Raw genomic sequence first — 23,747 nt, forward strand, 5'->3', positions numbered from 1 at the left:
ATTGCAGAACTAGCAAAGTTGAATTCTCTCCTTCCAAGTGTCATGTAAATTGTTCTTAAGGGTAATCATGAAGATTGTTAAAAAACAGGGAGGAAATCTCTTTATAATTACAGCAGCACCTTCAAGATTAATTTCATGGAAGCCCCCCAAACCGACCTACTTGTGTTGCTACATTATAGTACTATAAATTCTAGGAAATTATATGACTTCTCCTGTGTGGTTGCTAAAAGCTGTTTTGTCATATTTACAATAATGCTCAACAATACTGTTGTTTTTAACAAACTGCTACTTTAGGGTTAATAGCCCGTTGAGTTGGAGGTCTTAATTGTTACTCAGCATATAGATATGCCAAGTTTAATCACATAAAGATGCTTGAGGAAAAAAAAGTAGGTAACTGAATGCCTTTCTATCCCTTATAAATAAAATACCTGTGCCTCAATGCATAAATAAAATGTGTACATATATACAAAGTATGCATATATACATAAAAAATGCCTTTGCCTATCTTATTTTTTATATATTTGAAATGCAGTCACACACCCATACATAAATGCAAATGCACACACAGCTATCTGAAACTTAACCAAAATGAATACATTTTCTTATTTTTTCATAGCAGCACAAGCTTTTTCGTCTGCTAACCCCTCAGTCACTCATTCACATTCTTTTAAAGGGAAAAAATATGCTTCTGTGCTCTAGTTTTAAAATGCAAAGGTATGATTTTATTTATCACCATGCCCAAAAGTCCTTACTCGGTAACTTTACCAGAAGAGGGAGAGAGAGAGAAGGCAAATGCTCCCCCAGCTGTTTCCTGTCTACAGTGTCTGTGTAATGTAGATAAATGTGAGGATTTTCTCTAAATCCCTCTTCTGTTTGCTAAATCTCACTGTCACTGCTAAAATCAGAGCAGATAGAGCCTGCGCAATGGAATAAAGTCCTCAATATTGAAATGTGACATTGCTCTCAACATCTCACATCTCTCTGGATTTCTTTTTTCTCATCATTACTGCTAACAAATTCATTTCCAGACTTTGCACTTTTAAGAAGCAATGGAAAAAATCAACAGTCTTTCCACACAATTAGTTAAGTGCTGCTTTTGTGATTTCTTGAAGGTAAATCTTTATTACTATTTCCAATATTTTTTTTAGTTTTATTTTACTGTATGTTGTCTGCTTCTGTTTTAAGGAGTATTGTGCACTTTTCAATAACATTATTTTAGAACTGAGAATTATTTATAAATTGCTGAATATGCAATTCTGTGTGATCTGGAAAATGGCTGTATGTAATAGTTGCAATTACATTGATAACTGTAAAGCTAAAGTATTGCAGATACATGTCTTAAATTTCACTTCTATTCAGAGAACTTTGCAATATTTCAGTTATGTCATTATTAAAGGGTCCAATTACATCATTGTCTATATTGTTAATTAATGCTTCTGAAAACAAGAACTTTTAGCTGTTTTCTGCAGGTGCAGGGTTTTATAGGAGAAAAGGTAGGTTAAGTTTCTGCAGTTTTATTATACACAATTACAGATAAAATGCTCGTGCTTTCAGAGGGAAACTTTTAAGGGATGTTGTCACTGCAGCAATTTTCTGGCAGCAATGTAGCATTTACTTGGCTTTTTTGCTTTCATAAATGGGAAGTAAATGTGAAGTTCAGTTTGTTTTCTACATTAGAACCCAGCTGCGACTCGTGCTGACCTTGCATATTTGTATACCTTAAGCAACTGTACATAAAGAAAATGGAAATTCCCCTGCATGTTCATCTCCAAGTTTTCCCTTGTAGAGAGGGCTGTTTGAGGAAAGTTTGCATGTGAAGTTTCTTGTTATAACCCTATAATTTCTACATGTTAATATTAACTGTCTTTCAGTAAATTTGGCTTCACTAGGGGCATTGCCCTCTCTTTCTGTCAATTGGCCCTAGTTCAACTTTCCATTATCAGCAGATTTATATCCTTAAAGAACTTTTTTTCTTTTATATTTTGCAAGGACACTTATGTAGTTGACAGAATTCTCCTGTTTTAATTGTTTAGGGCCTAATTATTTTTTACAGTGTCTTACTCTTAAAACACACTTACCTCATTCCTTAATGTGATTCCTAAAAGCAGGTCTGTAATTGCATGGATGAAACCATCCTCTTAATGCACAAATGTGCATCCCTTCCAATATACTTGAAAGATGAAGATGACTTTTTTAAAAGTATTGAGCAAGACACTAAGAGACATAAAAGTAATATGCTAGTTCCTCAGCTGATGCATCCTGCCAGGTTTCCTTGGAATCAATGAATCATATTGATTTGGGCTAAGATGCATCCCAGATTCTTTAATCAAAGTTAGCAGTATTTAAGCTTTGATCCGTTCTAGAGTATATATGATTTATTTATAAGTAATTACTAGTGAATGTTCTTACTACATATTACTTACATATTGCTACCATAGTCTATGTAGCAAAATGTAATTTTAACCATAGCTCTCCTTTTTTTTCTGTAGCATATACTTTCTATAATAATGTTGCTCACTTCAAGATACTTAGAGTTACTGTAGATGTTCTAATATGTTATTAAAATGACCAAGCATGTGAACAATTCTTATGCATAACTTGTGCCAGCTGATTGCTAGATGAACAGGTCCTACACAGAAAAACTGAGAAGTAGAATGTTCACATATGAAATTCCCCTGTGGTGCCACCCTTCTGGACTGGTAAAAGGAATACAGCAAAAGCTGGTTACTTTACTGAAAAAAAATAAGGAAATTCCAGCTGTGAAAATATGGTCAGTCATTCTATGCAACTAAAAGAAGTGCTTAACCAGTCTCATCCTGAACCTGCATTCAATTTCCAAATGTAATTAGATGCTTCAGTAAACCCCACCCACATGCCAATACGTTTTCTTTTAAGCTCTCAACTTTCTAGTCAGATTGGGAATGTTGCGAACACCCTGCCTGTCTGTAAAAAACAAAGCAATTTCAGGTTACAACTTTGTATTTTCTTATGAATATTCTCCTTAGACATCAGTGGGAGCTTTGATTCTATCACAAACCTATTGAAACAACTGATATTTTATTTCAAGTAAAATGATGACGTAAGTTTTAAACAATGTTTTGGAATCAGTTTGGATGAAAGAGCACTTAATTTAACAATTAATTGATTAAGCCCTAGAAACATGTGAATCTGTTTTCCTTTCATCAAAGTTTGAATGCTCTTGATTCATTTGAAAGTTCTTGACTGTTTTTAAATTTGGAGATAAAGTTAGAAATTCTCTGTGGTTTATACTGTGCAGCCTTTTTGGCTTCCACTAAAGGAAAAACAGTAGATAATCTATTTTGTTGTAGTTCAGTGCTGATATTTATCTGAAAATGCAACCCAGATGAAAAGTCTTGAAAAAGACAAAATTGTTAAATGGCAAAGATTTATATTTATTTCTGGCCCAAATGTTATACAAGAACAAATCATTAAATACATAATGTTCCTGTGCTTGTAATGTCTTTCAGCCTTCTGAGGAGCTGTGCTGAACAGCTTTCTGCTTTACTTCCTCAGATCTAGGAACCATCTTAAACTGCAGGTGTACAGCATTTATCTCAGAAATGCAAAAACATGGCAAGGGGAAAAAGAAATTGATATTGTTAAGATAGGGAATCATTACAGGATATAATGCTTCATGTTGTCATCATTTATTTATCATCTGATCTTCCCCATCTGCCACTGAAGTCTGGCAAGTCCATGAATTGATGGGGCAAAGTTGGCTAAAGACTTGTGAATGGGGAGATAATTATTCTTTCTTTTTATGATATATTAGGAGATTTTTATTTGTTTGTTATTTTCACAGTAGAAATATTAGGGGGAAAAAAAGCAGGATAAATTCTTACTTATTTATAGATTTGCCTCTTATTCAGCTTTGATTTAATTTGAAATAGGGGACCCATCCAGCAAAGTTGCTAAGATCCCTTGCCAGAAAAGTAAGAACTCTTAAAAATTATTGACTAGAGAAGGCTCAATACCCCTCTGGATGAGATCCCATATGAACAGACAATAGATAATTTTATCAGTTTTGCAAAAGTCCAGTGAATAAAAATAAGATTAAATGGTCCCTGAATCCCTGAAAGAAACTTCAGGGACAATTAATCATTTTACTCCAATTATTTTGCACTAGTCTGATTAATACAAAGCAGTTTTAAGACAATATACAAGGTTACCTGTATATGAAAGAAAGATTGGGAACTTTTTACCTGACTGCTATACTAACATTAACCTTAAAAGAGAATTAAATTGAATGCATGTTTACAACTTTCAAAACTAGCATTTCTGTCAAGAGACCTTAATCAGTTGTTAATATTCATTAAGCACATTCTTCCCTGTCCTTCTGAAAATAAAACAAACGTAAATACCATATCCTAGTATTTTAAAGAGAAGGAAAAAAAAAAAAAAGCTTTCTTCTTTGACATGTTGGGTAAGAAGAACTTTGGTATAAATTGGTACAAAGAGAATTAGATAAATGGAATTATACAAATTTACACCATTTCTTCAGTTGGCCTTCAAATATAAGTCTAGGAAAACAAGATTTCTAAGAAAATGTAAATAAGAAAAGATTTACATCTTTTCTCTCTGTACATACTTCATAGCCAAACCTGACTAAGAGGATATAATGAAGGTCAGTGACGGTATAGCTGCTTCCGTGAAGTAAATCTACAAATACCTGACATTCCCACTAGTGCTCCTCCTAATTTTTTGGATACTTCCAAATGTTAACTTCCTAGTAACAGAGGGCTGTAAGAGTCATGGAATGTGTCCACCTACTATGGAATGTGCCTCATCAACTCTTCTGTAGCTCTGGCAAGTTCTTCCATGAAACCTCTTTTGTTTTGTCCTGGTACTTCCCATTTCAAGGTGTCTGGAGAACCACGGAGTACTAATCATGAACCCTTCGCGTAGTGGGCCAAATTTCCTTCCATCCAGTTTACAGCTGTGCTTATGCCAGAGCTACTGCTTAAATATTTGTCATGACCCACACTGACAATACACTGGCAGGCAAGAGTCACATTCCCTCACAGCCTACCTAGTCCCAGGCAAAGCTATTCAAGGTTGCCCAGTTGTCCTTATTCTTGTCATTCTGGGCTTCCCTTTGCCTCTCTATTGCACTTTTCTGGATCATCCTTTTGCAGGCAGGTGCAACCGTAAAACATAGCTACTAAAATGTGTTACTAAAATACTCCTACGGTGTGTGAATGTGAACCAAGAATATTCACCGGAGGAAGCAATCAGTTTACAAAATACATGGACTATAATACGTAGACAGTTTCAAAATTATGGTGAGACATTTCCTGATACTCTTGTTTATTGTCTAACAAATTATAGTACCTCTGCTTTCTCAAGTCTCAAGGATGCAGGAGTCATTTTCTTTAAAGCTCTGTTGGGAAATTTTGACACTGCTTTTGCTTCCTTGGCAGGTGAAGATGCACACTGTGTCCTACATTCATTTCTTCTACCTTGGCCTGTGTCTGCTTACCTTAACCAGTTCTGCTGCTGCTGGCCCAGAAACACTCTGTGGTGCTGAGCTGGTTGATGCTCTTCAGTTTGTGTGTGGAGACAGAGGCTTTTACTTCAGTAAGTAAACCCTTTCATTCAACTCTAAACCTTCCGAGTAATCTGCTGGAGTTTGCAACTGCTCTAAGTGAGCTTTGAAATGATCAAACCAGGCTGCTGGGTATGATCAGTGGTGTCTATCTTGGATATAGCCAAGTCTTCAGTGAGCAGGGAGTCTCAGAAAAAATTAGAAGTGTGCCTGTGTTCAGCCTCTCTGAGTTTCTGACAAATAATGCTTTTCAGATGCGGTATTGTTTTATTCACTTTACAGCTGCTGCTATTCCATCTGCTTTATTACTGTTTTCTGCTGACCTGCCACTGAAATTAAATGAATGAAAGAACACACTAAACCCAAGATATTCATGAGGCACATGAACTGCATGTACCTGTTATGTCAAACTACTCATAAACAGTTTAAGTACACATTGTGTCATATTACAGACACAAAGCTTCAACATCTGGTTTAAAAAAAAAAAAATGCTGGAAGGCATCAAGCAAAAAGTTACCACTTCCAAATATCCTCATGATTTAAATAGAAGTTAAATACAGGTGAAGGAAAATCCATGTATGGTGAGCTAGTAAAGAATTACACCAGTACAGACAGCAGATAGGATTAGGTCTGTAATAGTGTGGATATACACAAAAACCCTTTTGTAGCAAGACTTTGGAACTACTCTTTGGAACTGAACATCACAATATTTTCTTTTGCAGATATTGCAAAACTGAAGTAGTTAGAGAAGTGTTTTATCGTAGTAACTTCTTATAAGTAAGGTCATGATCAAGACAATACATCCCTTGCAACTAATAGAAATCTGTTTGCTATTCAAATAACATGAAGTTAATGAAAATTTTAGCAGGAATTTATTAATTCTGAATTCATTCATGAATATATTTATTCAACATATGCAAGAATTAGTGCTTTTAGTGCCTCTGAAACTGGTGTTTACTTTTAATAATAATATGTGCTTGTTTGAAGTTCTTTTCTGAATTTACCTCTCCTTTGGGGCCTCAGTTACCTCTCCAAACAAGAATATAACTAAGAAAAGAAAATATGAGGTAGTTGGGCTAAAAAGAAAGAGATTTTTTTCTATTTATGTTTATATTCTTTGTGAGGTTTAGTTGGTTTTGGGTTGGGTTTTTTTTCACTTCTATAATCCTCACCTTATCCCAATAATTCTTGTCTTCTAAGATATTGCTTTTGTTGTTTGGATCTTATTCACCCCTTTCCTATTAACTTCTATTACTGGAGTTATTGCTTTCAATATTCTTCACCTTGTTTGCAATTAAAATAGTACTGGGAATTCTTCCACCTTTAATTTAAAATAAAATCCTGATCTTTGCAATGTAACAAGCTGCAGACTATCTGCTTGGCACTTCCTATTAAGGTTTACCTTTAACACCTTCACACTTACTTTGTTTCATACATGCAAAGTAAGTCACTAAAGAACTCTTCTTTGCTCTATTTAACACTTTGGATATTGTTCATGAGCATTTAGGGTGCCGTTTAACTTAGTATTCTGGTGCTAAACACCATACTAAAAATACTGAAATCTCTCAGAAAGGAATTTACATTTTTCTACCAACTTCTCATATGTTCATCTGAACACCAAAATCTGTCACATTTCTCAGCAGTTGACTTACATTTAAGGAGCTAATTGAGTCCCTTATAAATACTTTAATAGTTGGGAGGAATGTAAAGGAAGACTTTCATTCCCTGCTCTTTTTTCTGCACCAGAAAACAGTGACACAATACAATATACTGCATAATATACTGCACACTTACAATAGTATAGCCTTTTATTTTTTTTTACTTTACATGAGTTTAAGGTATTTTCCCAGCCATTTATCCCCCAGAAAAAATGTCTCCTGCTTGTTCATAGAACTATCACACTTGTTGACCACAAGAGTGGCTGCTACTGCCAAGCAATCAGGCTCCCTGTTACATGTACTCTTCATGTGCCTCAAGGTAAGAGGTCAAGTGAAATCTCTACATTCCCTAAACTAGATCATCCTTACTTTAAAATATCAGGGTAGGGCACCGAAGTTTTAACCTTTCAGTCTTTGGACTTTACCCTTTCAGTCTTAGATTTATACGTTGTCAGAGAAGACTTTATCTCTAGTTTTCTTTGTTGTTTTTCTTAATGTAACTCTTGACACCCTAAAGGTCTACCTTGTTTTGTAGGAAGACTAGAAAAGGTTTTTATAATGAATGAACACCCTTGTTTAAGAAAGTCTTACATTGTTGTGCTGAAACACTACTTCTGGTTCATGAGGCAGCAATTTCAATTGTTTTAGCCTTTTCCTTCTTATCTGTTAGTGCTTAAAATACAGAATGATAGAAAATTAAATCAAATAGCATTGTAAGAAGAAGCTGGGTTCCTTATACCAAACGTACTATAGAATGCAATGTATTATTGGAAGATGAAAATGTTGCTCCCTTTCAAGGGACTTTTTAAGTATGCTTTATCATTGGCAGAAATAAAAATCCAATGAACTTTTTTCTCTTATAGTGAAGAGAATATAAATTTATATTGTAATTTAAACCTTACATTCTCATACTGTGGTTCCTTTATATAAAGTATAATCAGTGGTATTTTTTGCCTTTAAGTTGCACAGAAAATAGCTGTGAGGGAAGGTTTTTCTTCCACCATTCTATATTTCACTAGAGACTCCAAATATAAAGAATACCTTTTGGCTCAGGTGGAGCTTCTGGTTCAGGCTCAAGATCAAAGCTTCTGATTATCCTTGAGAGTCATGGGTGGAAATGAAGATAGAAATAACTGAGTTATTTTCTGTTGAAACTCTGTAGTCCACAACCACAAGGCTATATCTACTGGAATTTAAAAAAAAAATAAAATCCTATGTGTAGTGTACTCTGCCCAACGTCTTAGCTACAAAAGAAAATTCTTAACAGCTTCTGAAGAGATGCCCCTCACACACAAAAAAGAGTATTGACTTCCAAAGGAAGTCAAATATGGTTTCTATAACTCCATTTATAGACTGACAAGGAACAGTTTTAAATTTTTTTTTTTTAGGGGAGGCCACTGCACAAATCCCAGATTAGAACCTCTGCTTTTTCCCTTGGTCACATTTAACTGAAGCCAGGACTGGCTATTTCTTGGACTACTTTTCTTCTCCTATGATTCACCAGTGAAGAACAATTTGTTGCCACCTTTTATATACCAACACCTCTCTAGCAGAGCTTCTGCCACCCAAGTACACGAGTGCATATGCTTAGACACAACTTTTCTCAGTTAATCTTTCTCTAGACTCAAAACCATTTGATTCAACAGTCATGAAGCAAAGTGAAGGCTGCTATGTTCATCTGAGTTTTAATATCTAGAAATATCTTCTATACCACCACTATTACAAAGCAATTGTGCACAGACACAGTGCTGGAAAAACTGAAAAGACAAATTACAGGAAACTTAGAGAAGTGGTAGCCCAGGAGAGGGCAATTTTTCCTTGAAATTCTCTAGTCTTATAACAGAAATTTATTTTGCAGATTAATTTTTTAAAAATATATTTTTTTTTCTCCACACATGTTGAACTTGATGGACATTCATTTGTCTCCTCTCACATTGTTTCATGGGGGCTATTACTACCATGAGAAAGGAAGACAAGTGTAGTTTGCTGTAAGGAGCAAATGCTCTATTCTTTTCTACCTAGTTTCTTCTCCTTTGGAAAGATACCTTTTTCAATAAAGGATACCAGTTTGCTTAACAATACACGTAAGTGCCAATAAAGAAATAGCCTTCTTATTTCCTTAGGTACTTGTGGTTATTCTAATTCCTAATCCCGAACCAGATTGCAACACTTACTTGAAACCATTGCAATAAATTTCATGAGTTAAAAACCCAACCTTCCTTCTGTTAAAACAAACTGTTTGGGGCTTATGGTGAATTTTCTGAAGCTCCACTTGCATACAAAAGACGGTGCTTATTTAGATACCTGTCATAATGATGTTCCTCTGACCTCCTTCAGAGAATGCCAAATGATCTAGGACATGCTTCCATATGTAAAAGGATGATTTGCATAAAAGATCAAGTTTTCTGGTATCTAGACCAATGCACCTTGTGTCAACATCTTTGTGGAGCACCATTACAGACTTTTACTACATTTTTTTTTCCACTGAAACAATCAGATTTCTGTGTTGTTCTTGGGAATATCCCCAGCTGTGCGCAACATAAGAGTTTTGGTTTATAATCATCAGAAAATCAGGATAAGACCATAAACACAATTTTGGAGTAATCAGAGCTGTCATTAGATCTCATTGTTTTATAGAACTAAGGTACATAAGGAGGAACTGCTGCCTTACAGAGGAGGAAATAAGGGGCAGAATAAAAGGCAATTACATTTTGCTTCTTCTATATCCTTTTAGCTAACAGTTTCTTGTTTACTTCAGGAAATCTGCTTTTAAGATGTTATTAAAATTCCTAGGCTTGTCAAACCTATCAACATAATTACAAGAGATAGCATGGCACTGAGTTCTTTAACTACTCCATACCTGTAGGAGCTATGAGTCATTAGCTCCTTATAGTGTCCCTGCTTGAAGCAATGTTAATGATACAAGCTCAGGAGAGGAATGCTGAAAAGCTGTGGTGGGGACACACAGCTTGTGGTGTCAGTGACAGCCTTACAAATCTTTGCAAACAAATGCTGGTCGTCTTGGCTATACTCACACAGCAAAATCCCAATGTGTTTTTATTTTCTTATTCTGGCTACATGCCTCGTCCCATATACACAGAAGATTGTGTATATGGGATGAGGTTCAACAAGGCCAAGTGCCGGGTCCTGCACTTTGGCCACAACAACCCCATGCAGCGCTACAGGCTGGGCACAGAGTGGCTGAGAGCAGCCAGGCAGAAAGGGACCTGGGAGTCTGCATTGACAAGAAACTGAACATGAGCTGGCAGTGTGCCCAGGTGGCCAAGAAGGCCAATGGCATCCTGGCCTGTATCAGAAACAGCGTCACCAGCAGGTCCAGGGAGGTGATTCTTCCCCTGTACTCAGCACTGGTGAGGCCACACCTCGAGTACTGTGTCCAGTTCTGGGGCCCTCAGTTTAAGAAGGATGTAGAGGTCCTGGAACAGGTCCAAAGGAGGGCAACCAGGCTGGTGAAGGGACTCGAGCCCAGGCCCTATGAGGAGAGGCTGAGGGAGCTGGGGCTGTTCAGCCTGAAGAAGAGGAGGCTCAGGGGAGACCTCATTGCTGTCTACAACTACCTGAAAGGAGGCTGTAGCGAGGTGGGAACTGGACTCTTTTCACAGACGACCTTCAACAAGACAAGAGGACACAGTCTTAAGTTGTGCCAGGGGAGGTTTAGGTTAGATATTAGAAAGAATTTCTTCACGGAGAGGGTGATTAGGCTATGGAATGGACTGCCCGGTGAGGTGGTAGATTCTCCGTCCCTGGAGACATTTAAAAAAAGACTGGATGTGGCACTCAGTGCCATGGTCTAGCAACTGCTCCGGTGGGTCAAGGGTTGGACTAGATGATCTCTGAGGTCCCTTCCAACCCGGCTAGTTCTATGATTCTATGATTCTATGATTTGAGCATACTATTCAATCTTTATGTCCAGGTTCCTTACTTCTTACAGGAAAACTGGAATAAAAAGGAGCTTTAGCAAGGTCTGCAGGGTCATTGCTCAAGGCACCAGGACTATAGGCACAGTTATTGAAATACCTCTGTAAGAAAAAACACAATTCTGGCTTTTGAAATGGTATCTCTGTATAGTCGAACAACTGACACGAAAGTTTGGTGCTTGCTCTATTGCCCCTGGTAGTAATCATTGAGGAAGTTCTTGAAAATAAGCCAGTAAGCCAGCCCTTGGAAGAACTTGTCCTTTTTTACCACATTAACAAAAGCTATTGAGTGTTCATCAACACTAACCTAAGTTTAGTGAGGTTAATCCTTTTAAGCTACCTCTTTAACAACCAAGAAACAAGGTCTTCCTTCTTTTTCCATGGATCACACAATGAGTCTAGAAGGATTTAGCATCTAAAGCATACCAAATTCAGACTCTTCAAACAGGTCTCCTCTACAGCTAGTTCTCAAGTTAGCAAGGATTTAATGATTTTTCAGCCTTATCATTAAGAGGAACTGTAGTAGTAATGAGGTAATGAGTCTTAATGAGGTGACAAGAAGCAAACATCGATCAAGATTTCAGAAGAAACATCTCTACAAAAAGTCTCTACTACCAAAACCAAATAAGTACAGTTTTTCAAGAAGTTTAATTTTCTATGTGTCTTTATTAGCTGTTAGATATTAGCAATGTTAGTGGTTTTTGTGATGTTTCCCTTTATCTATGCACTCGATCAGATTTCAGATTTTATCTCAAATAGTAGAAAGCTGTTATTTGACATTTGATTCCCTAACTGCTGTATTTGTATTTAATACATTGTTTAGTCTCATGTTGGAGAAAGTCACTTACAGAAGCCCTTGGCAAGATCAGCATTAATTCTTGGCATAGTTGCCCCTCTTACTTTTCCACTGGATCTTAAACAACAAGAAAAATCCTTTGCTGACTTAAATTCTGGAATATACTTTATGCAACTGGCCAAAACCTTTGGTATGGACTTCGTAATTTGTTCTGGTAATAATAACTAATTTGCAAAATTTGATCAAAGACAGAAAGAGTCAGAAAGCAAATTATTCAGATTAGCAAAACCACTCAGTCTCTTCATTAAAATCTTTTCTTTTACTACTGAGAATCTAGGGCAATCTATACAGAGAAGAAATGTCATACAGCCATCTCTCTAGAGCTTATTCAGCACTTTAGCTCTTGTGCATGCATTGAACTTTCACGTCACTGAAAAATCAGAGACTTATAACTATTTTCATTTCAGAGCTCTGCTAATAAAATATGGACTTGAACTTGTTTATTAATGTCAATATTTCCCTATGATAGAAACTTGACTGTTAAAAAAATATGACAATAAATGAAAGGGGTAACTAACAGTTAAGTAATTTCTCAGTCTAGAAATCAAGACAAAAGAAATACCACAAATATATGCTTATTGAAGAATTTATACTAAATTTATCTCTGGTAACAACCACAGGAACTTCCATGTCAAAAAAGCAGGAAAAGCCATTAATTCATGTTTTCTTTGTGGTGCATTTAGTGCAAAATCACTTCACAAGATAAAGGCCAACTTCTGGATCTAACTGTTAAGTAATGAGAGGCCTATTTCACGTTTGTATCAGTGAACTAGGTTCTGAGAACAAGAATTTTAACTACTCCATAGACTTTGAAGGGGTATAATGTACACTGGCCAGTGGGTCACTCCAGCTTGTAGAAAATTTTGCATTATCACTGTAAGAAAATGTTTAAAACATTTAATCCAATTTAATGTCTATTTCAACCAAGAGGTTGTATCGTATGCGCAGGTTAAAACATAGCTTGCAGTATAATAGGACAAACTGCTTTTTTTACCACACCAAAGCAAGAAAAATTGAATGATTTTTTTTTTCAGACTTCAAGCATTAAAAAATTACATAGATGAGCTTATCTTGTCAATTTTATTTGAGCAACTTTCACATTAAATTTCTGGTTGCCTCTCCAGCATTGATTCCTATCAAACTGGTTTACGATTCCTATAGAGAACTGCTCTGAATTCCTTAGTAAACTTAAATTCCTACAAAATCAGACACAAGTGTGAGATACTTGTGATACTTGTGATACTTTATGATTGAATTCCATGTACAGTCAAATTTAATGTTTTCAGTGTTCATGCTCTTATGAGAGAGATTGGAAGCTCTTTGCTCACCTGATGTTCAATCCTTCGCTAGTGAAAATTGGAATAGCCTCCTTTTATCAAAGAAACAATTTATGACTCACATCTCTCTCTCCCTTTTTTTTCCCTGAGTCTATAGCATATTTATATACTTCCCATCTTACTTTTGAAATTCAACTGTGGTCCCAGTTTTCCCATTATGTACTATAACTGTTCTAGAGTAAGAGAATGCCTACAGACAGCAGTCCCTTCTGCTTCCTCGTGTGTCCATAAAAGTGGGGAAACAGGGAAACTGTTTCCATTATGAAATTATGGCTCACACCAGAACCTGAACTCATGAATTTTTTTGGCACAGAACCATTTGTTTATGGTGTTTGTGCAGTTGGTAGAAATTTACACAAGGCTGAGTATGCAGAAAAAATAAGAGTTTGGCTCAGACCATTCTGACTCAGTCCAGATCAGTGAACAAAACTATTTTATTTCTGAAAATAAATATTCTAGCAATACTTATTAACTATTTCTGTCTTCAAATCAGTAAGTAATTAAGTCACCACCCCAGCTGCTATGAAAATTGTTTTGACTTTAAAAGAATGCTAATTAACAGCCATATCTGACTATGGTAATGGATAAAGGCTTAACATACATAAACTCTGTATTTCATAGTCAGTCTGTATTCTAAAGAATGGTTTTAAGTGCACAGATTATGCAAAGGTAGAAAAAAGACAGGTGTGTGGGGAAATTGGTACAGATGTCATTCTGGTTGTGAAACTGGAAAGATGAGTACAGTCTTCATTAGCTTTGAGGAATGTGTGGTACTATGTATAATAAATCCAATTTACAAGGGATTTTTCAGACTTGCATGAGCTATACTAAATGTTTCTTGCAACTCACCCCCATCATTATCACTAGATAAGCTACTATTATGATGATTTTTTTTACCACTTCTTTTTGTTAGTCTACCTAGATTACTTTAGGTTACATGAAAGCTAATGAGGACATCCATTCTAGGTTACCACAGCAGGTTTAAATTTAATATATTTCATACTTCGAAATTTCTGTAGACAAGTGATATGTAGTAATTTGTTTCTACATCCCCTGAATTCCTGAATTACTAGTCAACAGGTATTGCATGAAAAAACTTCGTTTTTCCTACGTATTTCAAGTTTTATGTTTCTTTCCATTAAAGTTTCCAGCCTTTCAGAGACATATTTAGTTTGGCAGGAAGAATCTGGTGACTCATAGACTGAAGAGATTTGAGAGCAAGCTACTGAAAATGTATCTAATTTCTTCTTGTGTAATTTGGGAGCAAGCTACTGATAGTATGTCTAATTTTCCTTGTTTAATCAGATGTATTATTGGCAAATACATGTTCTGAATAAAAGCCATGTTTATTCCTGAAATATGTAGCTATGATTAAATGCAAAATCACCCTATATATTTGCTTTTAGAACACTTCTAAGTTTTCTAATTGTTTCTGGCATTTTACTCTAAATCAGTGGGCACTGAACAAAAACAGAGGAACTGATGAAATAATTTGCATTATGACCCTACTTATATTTTTTAATTCCATCGCTTTAAAGTATTCCTTATTGATGGTTTTTGGTGGTTTTTTTGAAGGGAGGAATAGAGGTATAGGAAGAATAGGTGATGTCGTTGTACCTCCACTATTCCTCAAGCTAAGGATAGATGTATTAGAAAAATTCTCATTTATGTTTTTTGTTGTTGACTGCATTATTCCTTCCACCTCTTTTCAGACAAAAGACTTTTAAAATCAGTCCTTTATAGACAATCTGTGACAAACATTCTCATTTATCTATATACAAACTGAACCTTCTGAATGATCATGACTAAACAGAGCTTGAACCAATAAGCAGGAGGAGATTTTGGTTCAGGAGGAGATTTTGTTTCAGATTCATTCCATGTAAACAAGATATCTGAGTGATGAACCTCCTCAAGCTCATTCTACAGTCAGTGAGAGGAGTTAGAAATGTTCAGGAATTCTGAATATCCCATGGGACATACTTTTTCTTCTCAAGTAAATCAAGTAAGAAAACTCCAGCAGTTGTACCCTTAAGTTAATTAAGGCAGTTGGGTACGGACTCTCCATTAGGAGGCTAAATTTTATTGGGATTAATCCACTTAAGACCACACAGTGAACTTCAGTGTGAAGATCAAAACAAATCCAAGCTTATTTCAACTGCTGTGGAACAATACAGTTAAACAAAGACCAAAAAATTGCCTTTTGCAGGTTAACAGAACTTAGAGTTTCTCCTTTGCCTTTAAGAACTCTCAGGCCTTAGCCTGACTAAGGGTGAATCCTGTTGGAAAAAGCACTCCACTCTCAAACAGTAAAAGTAGAAGGGAAAAGCTTTTCTATGTTTCTTGATATGATGGATGGAACAGACTCTTCATGTTTTATTCCTGCAATGAGACGGTGCACTTATTAATGCATAAAAAATGAATTGACTTTTTAAACTGCTATTCACACAGATTCATTTCTAATCCTGTGAATATACATGGCCCAACAGTTCTTTAAGAAATCATGACAATAATAATATTTAAAATCTAGACCAACATCTGGTTATCAGATGTCATTAAATAGGTATTAAAATAAGTATTTCTCCATTAGAATGTTGTGCCATAAAGCATGATATGGAGAAAGGATGAAGAATATGCTCAAGTACAGTTTTGAGATGCTCAATGATGAAACAGGCATCCAGCTTTGAGATACTCAGGCATCTTGAAAATTTTAAAAATAGCTACTGCTGACCTAATGAGCTCATCTACAAAAGCCAGATGACTGAATTATGACAGATCCCTGCCTGAAGTTGTTACCCACTGAGTTGAATCAACAGCACAAAGCCCCTCTACCTGCCTCACATCAGTTCCTCCTTTCACCCAAAGCAATATAGAAGCAGCACAGAACAACTTCAAAGATAACTGCATTCCATTATCTTCTATAAATTGATCCCTTTGTATTGACCCACAGTTTCAGTAGTTAACTTTCCCACACCAAGTCTGTGAAGACAGAAATTATACTTTACATTGGTCAGATCTTGACAAACCTTCTTTGGTAACTGAATTGTTTTGAAACAGTTAGAGTTCAGCATTAGAAGCCCGAAAGGATTATATATATTTGCTATGAATTAATATGTATAAAGTTGAGCATATTTCAGGCTACTTTTAATATTGTGCATCGTACCATTTCCAGCTGGTCTGGCTTGAGGGAAAAGGGGTAGAAATGTTCTCTCAAGTCACTGTTATGTATTCAACTGAAGGGTAATCTGTGAGATAACCACATGAATAATTTTCATACACTTGAGAAGTTCCACCATAATTGAAGGAATTAGATACAGGAGATCTAATACAGCTATCCCAAGATACAATCATTTGAAAAACCCAATGGTCAGATAATACAGTTGTTCAAAAAATATTAGGAAGATGTTTTTGTAGAATTTGACCCTTATATTTCTTTGTGCATGCAATGTAATTAAATACTACAACTACAGCTCTAACAGTATTAAGTCAGCTACTATAAATTTTGTTATGTAGTCAGACTATTTTAGGTTTTGAAAGCAGTAGGAGTTGATGCAATAAAGACAACTATTTCCTGTTATCACTAAGATGAAGACTAATAAAATGAGCAGAGTTCATAACTGGTGACATTCTTACTGTCTGCTGCTCTTTTCAAATAGAAATTCTTACTCTGTGAAAGAGATGAAGCTTATATCTCTGGAAGAAGAGCGATTTTTTTTTTTTTTTAAATAAATCAGTCTTGAACCCTCCATCAAGAATCCATTAACCTGCAACAGATTTTGAAAGTAAAATTATTATCTTTGAATTATGAAAAGGTGGGGGTGCCCTCGCTGGGTTTTATAGGATGTAATATTAAAAAAAAGATCTATGTCTATACTTTCATTTGACAATGAAAAGAGAGACATTGTAAAGGAAAAGCTCTTACGTAGAAAAATTAAGAAGGGGAAAGTGATGACACCCAAGAAGGGGGAAATAGTTATATTAAAAATCTGGGCTGGCCCTATCCAGGAATTTCTTCACTTCATAACGCACAATCAGGAATCCATGAATGCTTACTGAAGGCTATCTGTTAACTTCAACCATCTTTGGCTCACTGCACTGAGTACAGTATGAGTTAACTTGAGAAGCTCTCTATGCTCACTAAAGAAAACATTGATCACTGATTTTCCTAGGTCTTTTGGCCATAAGTGTCATTGCACCACAAATATTTTCCCTTGACTGGATTCCCACTGGTTTCTAACTAGTCATCTGTTTTTCTGAAGAGCTACCGGCTGAACTTTTGATATTTTCCCTTCTGTATTATAAATATAGCAAATGGAGTCTCTTTTGAGCAATCAGTAGTTACTATTTGTGCCTGATTTGAAAGGGTACACGCACATCGAAAACCTAATTTTTAATATTAATTGAGAGCAACTTGAAAAGTTCACAGTGTCATTTTGAAGTTCACCTACTAGTCATGGTACATTCTATTAAAAGTTATCAATTCTTCATACGTAAGTGCTTACTAAAGTGTCTAAAATGTTCTTGATTGTGTGGCAAGTAGGTGGCTACATCTAGAAGACTGAACACTAACTTCTAAGTGTTAATCTATGCTCAAAAATTAGTACAAGTCTCATGCAAAGTCAGTGAGAGCTTGAAGATTCCTAAAAACATGTGAGGCAGCTTTTCAGTGGGTTTTGGGGGTTTTTTTTTATGCATTGAATAGGCAGATGGACACGAAATATTTTTCAAATCACTGATAGACTGATAGATAGTACCAAGATTTTGTTTTGTTTTGTTTTTTAAACCCTTCTAGACATATGCTTGTGGTTTAGGTGTCTGGGTATCTTTGGAAATGCAACTTGGGGTCTTAGCTGCTTGTCTAAATTTTACTTATGGACCTTATTGACTACTTCTGAAAAAAAACCTATCAATTTAATAGTGATAAAATATAGTGATAAAAGCTCTTTAAAATAAGAATTGGCATAATGACTTGGCTTCCTCTCTGACGTTAAACAAACTAATACGCTTAGTATAAAATCTTCTTATTTCTAGCTTAAATACGTGAGGCATCATATGAAAGCTAATAATTTCCCAAGAGAGCTAAAAATAATGAAGGCTGAATTTGAATAAATATTATAAGTGTTATTCTAGAACTGACAACATTTAATAGGTACTGTAAACACTGCCTCTCTACTAGACTCATTTGCAAGTTCCTGGAGTCTAAACATAGCCTACAACCAATAAGGGATAAAGAATGAAAATTAATTGTTGCAGGAAGTTGGAGTAAATGCATATTATATTGTTTTCTTTATCTTCTGATCAGAACAATATAATTAAAAATCTCTCAGTCTCCTGTAGAATACCTTATTTTGGGCTTTCACATGTATGTTACTTAGACATAGTCTCCACTGAAGTGAGATCATCTGAGAGTACCTAAATTTACTGCAATAATTCTAAATATATTGACATATAAGGAGCAATAGAGTAAATATTTACTATTAGTTTGTATAACCACAAATAATACAGAAATGTGTGATTTAAATACATTTTTAAGTATGTGCTGCAACTCAAACAGAAAGGCTTAATGAAAGAGATAATGACTTAAGTGGTGGTCTTAAGAATGCCTTAAAATCAGGGCACATTAGCCTCAGTTTTTGTCACAGGCCAATCATTTTTAAATTCTGATACAGTCCATTACTAAATGACTACAGTCATTAACCAAGAATTGCATACATAGTTATGCAGGTTGCATAACACTTGGGAGAAATGAAAAATCACTTAAATATTTATTTTGTCTTCAGTATTTAATGGGTGTCCTCATGCCCTATTGACTTTGAAGATCCAAATACAGCAGAAAACAAGAATTTATATTTTCCTCATAAATACTCCTAGAATGTTCATCATAGAAGTATTTGATTGCAGCACTCAGACAAGTGTATTATACTCAACACTTTCCCAGGAAATCATCTATTTCTCTAAGCATTTGTACACTGATTTGTTGGTTTGGGTTTTTTTCACTCTGGTAATTGCATATCCAACTGGAAATGACAAGGCTTAATTTTACAAAACAATTTTAACATTTCTATCGGTATTTTATATGTCGAAATCAGAACACAGATGTCAATGAATTTAATGTAGAGACAGAGTGAAGAAGCACCTTGCTGAAATAAAAAGGCAAAAGCAGATCTTAAAACATGCAGCTGCAAGTGTGCTGCTTGCTCAATAGAGCTTCAGCATCAACCCTATCCTACCTGAGTTAACACAGTGATTTTGCAAAGTAAAACAAAACAAACAAAAACGATGTAACCTTCCTTTTTTTTTTCTTTTTTTTTTTTTTTTATTTCATTCAACTTGAAGTACCTCTTCAAAGAACTATTGGCCTCTTTCTGCTTCCATTGGAGCTACAGAAATTGCCTCATTATTGAGAGCTGTAGCCGTTCCAGAGCAGCTGCTGTGCAGGGCAGCAGCAAAGCACTGACCAGGAATAGGATTTTTTGCCAAGTGGCTGATGAAGAACACAATTCAATGCAGAATCATTTAAATTTTCAATGACTGAAATCTGTTGAGTAAAGAGATCTGATTTTAAGTGAAAAGGTTAAAAACAAGTTAAAAATAACATAAAAACCTTTTCTTTTCCTTGCCAGCTAATGAAGGAGCTCATGAAAGGTGGTAAAGAAAAGCCCTGTATCTGTTCACAAAAGGTTTGTGAGGTGCTGTGTAAACGCCTCCCAGTCCATGCTAAACTTTCAGCTGGAATAAGTAATTTAATATCTACATTAACAACAACATGAATTCTGCTTATCGATTAGTGGATAGTCAATTGAAATTACCAACTGAACAAGAATTCATACAAATAATTTTACAGTGTGTATGATAGCTGAGACTGCCAGTACATTTCTCAGCAGTCAACTATATAAGCCCAGTGTTTTTCACATACTGAGCTTTGCTGGAAGTGGACAGTAATCTGCTAAATAAAAAGCCACTTTATATATCAAATGGGTTTTTTTCCTGCTTCTCCCAGTCTACATCACCATACTGCAAGCAACACTTGGAAACTTGCTTATCCTGAACAACCTGAACAGATAAATATGATTTTTATGGTCCAGTCCATGTTAATTGTCCCCTATTTGACTTTTTTTTCCAAACAAAGAACAGATGCAGTATCATTGCCACATTGTCTGTACAGATTAATAATATTTGCATAAAGTTTTCACCTTTCTGTTTTGCTATAATCTCAGTAGACTGAGTGATGTCTAAGAAAACTACGAGCCAATTTTTGTGAACAATAAAATCTTTCTTTGCTGAAACATCTCTAATCAATGAAAACTTGTGACTTAAGTAGGCAGCTGAAATCTGAAAGTCCCATTTCTTTTTATTTTGGGCCAGTACCAAAAATCCACTTTTTCTTTGAAACACCTTTAACTCCTTGGTTTGGGTTCAATCCTTGTGCCATATTGAAAGCAGAGTCCTAATGCTGGTGTAAAGTATCACTTTTGTCTCATTTTAGACAGATTTTAAACTACAGTAATTTAGCTGATGACTGCTTGATTTCAGTGCAGCTAGTGAGAAAGCAAGCAATCCAGTGACCCCAAGTTCACCAAGATTGCTGGAAAATAAAAACAAGGGTTTGGAAGGCCAGCACTTCAACACGTAAAGAAATATATTGAATACTTCAAAAGATATAAAATTCTTAGAACTGTTGGACAGCCTTCTGTGTGTGAACTTTTCTGTCCAAGTGGCATTGCTAAATACCATGACACCAATCAAAGGGCTGACATCATGTTGTTGTGTAACTCATAACCATAGCAATGTCACTTTTAAAAATGCATTATACGTGCATTCAGTGGCTTGAAATCTCAGCTGTGTCAGATGTTAAATAAAGTACAATTCAGGAGATTTATTTTGAAATATGAGCTCTTTTTTTTTTTTTTTTTTTTTTTTTTTTTTTTTTTTTTTTTTTTAATGGGGAAAAGAAAATGTAAAGCTTTTAAAGCCAATGCTAACACTTGAAGCTTGGATTCAGACAACAGATAAAGAATAGGTTTCATCACCACTATAATTCACAGTCTGGTAAGAGAGCTAATCCTGACCACTTTATTGTATGACAATGAGCTTGAGCTTCTAATTCAGAAATAAGCTATGCTGCAGCTCAATGTACAGTGTCAATAAATAGCATAGTACTCTCAAATCACTTAGTGAATGGTCTATCAGACAAATTAACTTAGTATAGGTTAGGCCCAACAACTATAAGTGATGGAAAGCAGCATGTGACAGAAACTGGCAATGTAACCCTCCTTTCCTCTTCTTCAAAACTAAGCACCCATCCAAAGGATCATTATCTTATTTCTGTTCTCACAGGAGCAACAGAAATTGCCTCATTCTTGCAAACTGCAGAAATTCCAGAGCAGCTGCTGTGCAGGGCAGCAGCAAAGCTCTGACCAGGAATACTTCTTGTTGCCAAGTGGCTGGTGATAAACAGAACTCATTATTGCCAAGTACTAGTAAAGGGAATGACATGTACCCTTTGCCTCCAGTGACATGCAGTATCTGAAGTTATCTGCTTCCTGTCCTTTTTAGAATATCAGTACGTTGGACCTTTAAATCAGAGGCACTTCATTGGACTGATTGTCCCTTTATATGGTGACAGTCGTCAGCAGTTCTGTACTGTAGCCACTGCCTTCTTGATGACCCACTAAGGAGATCACGAACTCTGTCTTTAGGATGCATAAAAATATGAAATAACAGCTTAATATGCCCTAATGGCTTGATACTAGTCAGTAATGCTTGAGATTATGTTTTTGGAAAATAAGGCGTGATACGGCCCATACAGTACCATCACCTGATGTAGACTGCAGCTACTTTGGCAAAGATAGAAGTACCTGAATTTCTCTGGTAACAAACAGCAAGATGATCATCTGGTCTTTCAGCACTTGGCAATTATCGCTGCTACTTAAAGTGAACAAGAATTTTGAACACAGACTACTCCAGGTATCAAAGCTACAGTCACTTGTGTTCGTGGTATGCTACACGAGGTGATCTTGTTGCTAACAAATTAGTTGCATGTACAGAAAATTTTTCTATAAATTTTGCAAACACAAAAAAATGGTGAAGTGCTGAAACAGATGAGTCCAGCAGTAGATAATTATGACTAGCACAGGCTATTTCCGTGCAATCCATAAATCCAGAAGTAAGACAACTAAAAGGAGTAAAACTGGTGTAAAATCTCTCGCACCTTTTATATTTCACAAGACAAACTAAGTTCTTCTGTAGATAGGCAATGGATAAGGAATAAAACATCTGGAGGGCCATGGCTATTTCTAGCTCTGGGACTAAGTAGCTTATACAAACTTGAATAAAAAAAATTTATCTGTGTTTGTCTTTCACCATGTGTGAAAATGAGGCAATGATGTTTATTCTCTTTCCAAATGCTTTTGAAATCCCTCGATTCAGGTAACCATTCAGATCCATCCAAATACTATTTCTTAGAAGCTCACCCACATTCAATTCACCACTGGAAGGGTTAAAGTTGTAAGGAAAATGCCACATTACAGGAAGGATGGTAAATAATACATAATAGTCCATCAGACTTAAGACGACAGTTCAGCAAATATAATAAAAATAGATCTGTTTATATAATGGACAAAAATTGGCTACTACTTTCAAACTAAAAGTTAATGTATGCCATATTACTGCAGAGAATCCCTCAAACCATTTTTAAACAATGCTGTAAGAGTTACATAAAACTTAATGGCAAGTTAAGTAGATGACCCCAGCAGACCCTCTGCTTACTGCAAGTATATGGCACAGAGTTCATAGGTTACTTGAAACTCCATGTCCCAGCCAAACGAGTCAAACAACAACACTTCTAGGCACTGAAAGACTTCTCCTTGGATTTCAGCAAAAGCAGATGTGGGGCTGACTACACACTGAACAAAAGAATTCTTTTGAAAAGAGGATGGAAGCAAACACATATGCTCAGCTTGCAGTTTATCTGTAATCATCCTTGCCTTTCACCTTGACACCAGCTTTCTAATGTTACCCTCTTCATCTGAAGATCTGTACAAAGCTCCAGAAAATCGGAAGCTCATTTCTTCATGTGTGCTTCAGAGTCCTCTGCTAAACAAATTCAATCTTCATTTTAGTTTGGGGTGCAAATTCTGAGTCATCATCATTTAATTTTCTCCAAGCCTCGAGCTCGTGTTTTCTGTTTTTCTTCCTGGATGTGTCATAACAACTGAATTGTACCACCCCAGTAAAATGGTAAAGCCCAGCAGACATCTGCCAGCAACAAAATACTGTGCTCTCACTCTAATTCCTTGCATGCTCTCAATAAAGTGGTAGAGCCTAGTAAGCAATTTCTTTTCATTCTCCATAACATTCTGCCAATGCTAACACAGACATGAGGCAATAAATCAA

The 23,747-nt window shown here is 35.8% G+C and overlaps 1 protein-coding gene across 1 annotated transcript in view; it reads left to right on the top strand.

Moving 5' to 3' along the window:
- Positions 1 to 803: 803 nt before the first annotated feature.
- IGF1 (insulin like growth factor 1) overlaps positions 804 to 23,747 on the top strand; it is a 49,490-nt gene continuing 26,546 nt past the window's right edge. The window contains exons 1-2 of the mRNA XM_008505353.2: positions 804 to 1,112; positions 5,442 to 5,598. Of these exons, the coding sequence (XP_008503575.1) occupies positions 1,050 to 1,112; positions 5,442 to 5,598 (220 nt within the window). The 5' untranslated portion in view covers positions 804 to 1,049. The remainder of the gene's footprint in view (positions 1,113 to 5,441; positions 5,599 to 23,747) is intronic.

This window comes from Calypte anna, chromosome 1 (genome assembly GCF_003957555.1).
Source record: "Calypte anna isolate BGI_N300 chromosome 1, bCalAnn1_v1.p, whole genome shotgun sequence".
Lineage (NCBI taxonomy): Eukaryota > Metazoa > Chordata > Aves > Apodiformes > Trochilidae > Calypte > Calypte anna.